Genomic DNA, 7,069 nt, shown 5'->3' with positions numbered 1-7,069 from the left:
TTTTCTTTCGAATTCTTGAAAAAAATCATGAATATCAATAATAAGTCTTAAAAATATATAATTCATTTTTATATTACAACCATGATTGATACCCGGTTGCGTAAAAAATAGATATGGATTGTTTGTCAGTGATAATGTGAATACCATATATAAATTATAGCAATATATTTATTACATAATTTTAATTTTTGAATAATTATAGATACATGTTATTTAAGTAATCAGTTATATCACTAGATGTTAATAATGATTATACATGTACATAAATCAGATATTTAGCGTATAAATAATTGAAACCATCATAATCATAATTTACTAATACATGTAACACACAATAATTTACATGCTAACACACACATACATATAACTTAATCTTAGTGTAAATAAAAAACTAACATTTTCTCATACATACATACGTTGAATTTCAAAAACTAATATTTTTCATTAAAATCAACTTTAATAACAATAATGTAAATTTTACATTATTGTATATTATGATTGCAAGTCATTTTGACTTCAGTTATGTATTTTTTATCTTTTTAAATTGAGTAAGTTAATTGTAAGTTAGTAGTTAACTCAGTAATAATATAGAGCAGTACATATAGTTTATTTAAATGAAATTCAAGATTTTGGTCAACTCTGTATTCAACATATATGTTAATTTATAGCTTTTTATTTGTAAACATACTAACGGCATTCTACAGATTGAGTTTAATCGTTTCATTTTAAACGTACACTTACTACCTTGTTTATATTCATTCATTAAATATAAAATAACTGGTAAGAAAAATATAATATAATAATAGTTGAGAGATATTCACTCCTAAAAGCGAGTAAGCATTCGAAGCTCCTAATGTTATAGAGGGGGACATGGAGCTTGTTGGAGAGAAATTTAATCTCCATTTGTTCAAAATTTGACTCAAGAGCCTATATAAGTATATTGTTGGAGTTGCTCTACAAACATTATAATTGCATGATACATAAAAAAACTCTAGAAAATGACCCGTGCCTCGCTCGGGTTATTATGCTAGTATAAATAATAGGAAAATAAGTGGATAATATTCATGAGATTAGAAAGTCTCATTGAAAAGACTAAACTACCCATATTTTTAATATTTATATAAAAGATGTGATTTGTGGGAATCGAACTTTGAGATATTTCATTCACCTTTACGACCTCATACCACTACACCATATTGTCACATGTGCTTTTTATCATACACATAATATGTAATTGTGCTAAATGTATATTTTATTTAACTTTAAAGATAGTTACTTGAATTGCGCAAAAAAAAAGATAGTTACTTAAATATTTGTACAGTTAATTTTAAAGAATTGAATTATAGATATTAAGTTAGGCATATTACATAAATGGATTATTATCTTATTTATTAATCAATTTTTAGTTTTAAAATATATCTCATATATTTTTAACATATTTTTTATTATAAAAAGTAATTAAAATATACATATATAGATTTTTTTTAAATATTGAAAATAGAATCGCTTATATATAAATAATCTATTTTGGTATTACATATTTAGATAAGTTCGAATTATAATGAGTCAATAAATTTTAGTTTATTTCGAACTTGAAATCAGAACTTGGCCCATTGTTCAAAAAATAATCGAAATTTGACTACATGACCAGGTTGAAAAATATCGTCACATTCTACGTTTAGTAAATTTAAATTACAAGCTCGGCGAGAATATCTTACCAATAATGTAAATTTTTTTAATATCTTAGATTAATATAAATTAATGTGTTTGATGTCTTTATAGGATCAAGTCAATTGATTATTCATATTAAAATTAATAACTTCACTCAAACGCATTATTATTTTTGGGATATGTCCGGACTTTAAAAATATTCGAAATTTGATATGAGATCTCACGAGATTTATTAAAACTACGATGATAAATTAAACCGATTTATTTTTTATTTTTCACTTAAAAAAACTAGCTTTTTAAATAGAATTCTTTTTAAATAAGCAATATTCATTGATTAAGATAATATTGTACAAATATTTTGAATTATTTTAATATTTTGAATTATTCAAATAAAATTTATATCTATACTATATTGTATCATTTGATTCAATGCATTTTATATTATTTAAGGAAAAAATATATATTATTCAATAATTTGAAGGAATTAACCAATTCAACTTATATTTATATAACTTCATCGAATTGAAAAATATTTATTTTTGAAGAATAGTATACAATATATCAAATTATTATATGAAGAAATATTAGAGTCGTAATGAAGGAAACTTAAAAACGGTTTAAATAATGATATAATTACAATTTTTCTTTCAAATTCTTGAAAAAAATCATGAATATCAATAATAAGTCTTAAAAATATATAATCTCTTCTATATATAATAGAAGAACATGGTGATAATATTTATGAGATTAAAAAGTCTTATTGAAAAGACTAAATTACCCCTATTTTTAATATTTATATAAAATATGTGTGGTTTGTGGGAATCAAACTCGAGATATTTCATTTACCTATACAACCTCGTACCACTACACCATATTGTCACATTTGTTTTTTATCATACACATAATATATAAGTGTACTAAATAAATATTTTATTTAACTTTAAAAATAATTACTTGAATTCTGCAAAAAAAAGGTAGTTTCTTAAATATTTGTACAGTTAAGTTTAAAAAATTGAATTCCAGATATAAAGCTAGTCATAATACATAAATGGATCATTATCTTATTTATTAATCATTTTTCAGTTTGAAAATATATCTCATATATTTTTAACATTTTTTATATTATAAAAAGTAATTAAAATGTACATATATAATTTTTAAAGAAAATATTGAAAATGGATTCGCTTATATATAAATAATCTATAATGGTATTACATATTTAAATAAGTTTGAATTATAATGAGTCAATGCATTTTAGGTTATTTCGAATTTGAAATCAGAACTTGGTCAATTGTTCAAAAAATACTCGAAATTTGACTACATGACCCGGTTGAAAAACATCGTCACATTCTACGTTTAGTAAATTTAAATTACAAACTCGGCGAGAATATCTCACGAGATTTGTTAAAACTACGATGATAAATTAAATCGATTTATTTTTCATTTTTTACTTTAAAAAAACTAGCTTTTTAAAAAGATTTCTTTTAGATAAGTAATATTCATTGGTCAAGATAATTTTGTACAAATGTTTTAGATAAGTAATATTTATTTTAGAGATGAATTGTTTGTTAGTGATAATGTGAATACCACATATAAATTATTTTAATTTATTTATTACATAATTTTAATTTTTAAATAATTATAAATGCATGTTATTTAAGTAATCAATTGTCTCGCTAGATGTTAGTAACTATTATACATGTATATAAATTAGATATTTAGCATATAAATAATTGAAACCATCGTAGCTTACTAAGAAACGTAACATATGATATTTTACATGCTGACATACACACACATATAACTTAATCTTACTTTATTAATAATATTTTAAATTAAAAACTAAAATTTTTCCATACAAACATACGTTGAATTTCAAACACTAACAATTTTCATTAAAATCTACTTTTATATTAATAGTGTAAATTTTACATTATTGTATATTATTATTGTAAGTCATTTTATCTTCAGTTATGTATTTTTTATCTTTTTAAATTGAGTAAGTTAATTATAAGTTATTAGTGAGCTCAGTAATAATATAGATCAGTACATGTAGTTTATTGAAATATAATTCAAAATTTTTGGTCAACTCTGTATTCAACATATATGTTAGTTTTTATCTTTTTCTTTGTAAACATATTAATGTCATTCTATATATTAAGTTTAATCGTTTCGTTTTAAACGTACACTGAATACCCTATTTATATTCATTCATTAAATACAAAAATATACAACACAAACAAGAATATATATATATATATATATATATATTGTTTAATTAGTTACATTAGAAACGTTGTGTAATTTGGTAATAATGTATTGTATGAAAATAATACATATTCATAAACAATCAACTTATATTTGATATACGTTAGGCTTTGTGCAATATTTACAAATAAAAAAATAACTAAGAATATCATAATTGCATGATGCATAAAAAAAACTCTAGAAAATAATCACGGGTTATTATGCTGAACTGAAGAAGTGAGTATGAGAATTAATTGAACATGATCTAGGAGTCGCTGAATAGCTATTAACTCCTTTTTCTTGATAAAATATTAATTTTCGTTCACACCCAAATATTAGCAATCCTAAGACAAAGAAAATATCTAGTTTCAAGAGACCTGACAAATGTGCTCGTCAATCTAGGTACCGGAATGGTCGAAGGAAAATTGCTTTAGCAATGCAACTGCAAGTGTGAAAAATAATATATATTTTTTTGGTTGAGTTCTCCTACTAACAAAACAAAATATCTTATTTTTCAGGTACAATTGCCAAAATACATTTAGTTGAAATTGTTATCGGTATAAACATATTAAACATGCAAATCAAGTTTTTTAAACTTTTGTAAGAAATACACATACTATTTAAAGTAATCCGAATACATATATTAAAATATAAATATTGAAAAGGTAAATAAAAAAATATGAAATTGTATTTTAAGAGGGACCCCTCGTACCTTTAGTAGATTGGGCTTCCGAAAATTTCTCTTATCCATTTTGAGTAAATAGACAAATCATATATATAAGAATTAGAAAGTAAAGAGACAAATTAAAGATGAGAACCCTTATGATCATTAGAAGAGAACCGGTTAAATACGCCCGGTATAAAACTGGTCGCATTTAGTTAAATTTGACCGAAGGCGGTTTAATTTAGTTAAATGCGACCGATTTTGGACCGGTCGTATATATGGAAGTGAGATTTAGTCGGTCGATTGTATTTATACTAAATTTGACCGGTTAAATATGATCGCTAAATTCGACCGGTTGAATTCAACGGAAATTGGTCGAATTTGAAACCCATATTTTTGTCTTTAAAATCGATTTTAACATTAGTCGTTTAAGCAATATGTATTGATAAAAAAAAAATTGTGGCTAAAAAATCAAATAGTTCTCAATCTTTTTTTCAAACATTACATATCCCATTACATATTTCATTATAATTGTTAATAAAAAAAATAATTAATATTCCAATCAAATGCATTATTCTATCACATTAATTATCAAGTTCCTATGGAATTTTTTTGTGAACTATTTTTGGTCTCTCTAACATTATCCGCAACAAAAATGCATGCCCTATACAGGAATCTATACAGTACTGGTTTCTCTTCTCTGCCAATTGAGTTATATAAAAATTGTTATTCTTGAAGGAGGAGAATAGTTGGGGTACAGGTTGGTTGAATAATTTACCATTAGTTTTCACTTATTGATCTGAAAGAATAGATAAACACGAGGTCTGTGTACTCTGGGGCACCACTCTATTACTCACGCGACTCCAACCGAGATTTCAGATACTGCCAATGTGAATTTGTGTGATACCGCCGTATGAGTTTTATATATGCATTGTTATTATATTTGCATTCATCTGCATGCATTTTTGGTTGTATAAGAATGGAAGGACTCATGAAACTGGTTTATTAATTTTCTTGTTTCTCTTTCATGGGTCATGTATTTTCTAAATATAGTGTAAAAACTGGATATGCATTGGGAACGCAATGTCTGCTTCTTGAAAGGGTCAATTTTATCTGCTTTGGAGTATTAATGGCAGGGTCACTCTCTAACTATCCTCCAACTCCATCTTCCCCAATCCTCTACTAGTAATTACTTCACAAGAATGCAAAACCAGTATTGTGGATGAAGAGCATGTCAGTGTAATTATCAAAATATACCATAAATTTACAACTAACTATAAACTTGTGGTCGTATTAACATGTGTGTGTGCAGACATGCAAATGGAAAATGAAAGCCCGATAACAAATATAATACTCCCTCTGTTTCAAGATGCATGTAATTTGTTTTAAATTAATTATCCATTTCAACTTTAGGTGTAAGTTGATATTTCAAAATCAATTCCAATCAATTTCGGTTCATATATATCTAATTTATATTTTCAAGATAAATCATATTTCACTTACTATATTAATTGAAAGTACAAGTTTTTATTTTTAACATTCACTTTTATTAACTTTTATTAATATATATGTGATTTTTTTTTAAATCTATAGTGACAGTAAAAAGTATGCACAGAAACAGAAACATAAGTTCTGTTTAAACATCAAAAGTCGCCTTTTAATTTTATGATATAATTTAACACACTCATCATTTCATATGCTAATGATCACATTGGGATAAACCGTGCACTCCCAGGATGCAATGCAACAATGTTTATGGGAGGTGTTCAAAACACAAATTTAACAAGCACTAATCTTATTCTCTACAATATTGTTAAAGAAATTTTTTTGTAGAAAAAATTATTAACACATCATGTTATGTTTACATAGTATTTATGGTACTCAGTACTCTCTGGTATGAAGATAACTATTTACTAGTCTTGGACTCTAAATCTACTAACATACCTTAGGATCAAAAGACAATGGCACAACAGTGGATGAACGTGACAAAACACCTCTGGAATCTCCGCAATTAGCAACCACCAGAACCTCCTCCCCAACCACAGCAACAATCACAGTTGATCTTGTTGAACCATCAACTCTTTGAGCAAGCACATGTTCATCCATCCTAAGAAAACTTGTGACCATTACCTTCTCCCAGTCTATAATTTTCCCTACCTGTTTTTCAACCTCATTTTTAACCAACAGGTGTAAGTGGTCACGACAAGCCAGAGAAGTACCATGACCATCATACACACCAAAATAGTCATAATGATTTGATTCCCACGTTAAAATCCCCAAGTCTACGGTCAAAGAATCCTCCATATATTTCCTTCTTCCCTTCACCGAGATACTACCGTATGAATCATAGTTCACAACTTTACCATTACAGTTTATTTGTTTATTTGTATCTGGTACATTATTTGTATTCTCGGACTTATTTTGGGGCAGAGCAGGTGTGTTTGTGTATTCATCTTCTGAATTAACTATATCTTGGTTTCTCATCAT

At 25.9% G+C, this 7,069-nt stretch overlaps 1 protein-coding gene across 1 annotated transcript; it reads right to left on the bottom strand.

The window, feature by feature from the left end:
- Positions 1–6,348: 6,348 nt before the first annotated feature.
- Positions 6,349–7,069, bottom strand: LOC141686394 (putative protein phosphatase 2C 78). Its single transcript, XM_074491432.1, has 2 exons — positions 6,527–7,069; positions 6,349–6,384 (listed from the first exon to the last, which is right to left on the bottom strand). Exons 1-2 carry the CDS (start codon positions 7,067–7,069, stop codon positions 6,349–6,351), a joined length of 579 nt encoding a protein of 192 aa, XP_074347533.1.

The sequence above is a fragment of the Apium graveolens genome, chromosome 9, assembly GCF_009905375.1.
Source record: "Apium graveolens cultivar Ventura chromosome 9, ASM990537v1, whole genome shotgun sequence".
Lineage (NCBI taxonomy): Eukaryota > Viridiplantae > Streptophyta > Magnoliopsida > Apiales > Apiaceae > Apium > Apium graveolens.
This window is presented reverse-complemented; position numbering and strand designations above follow the sequence as displayed.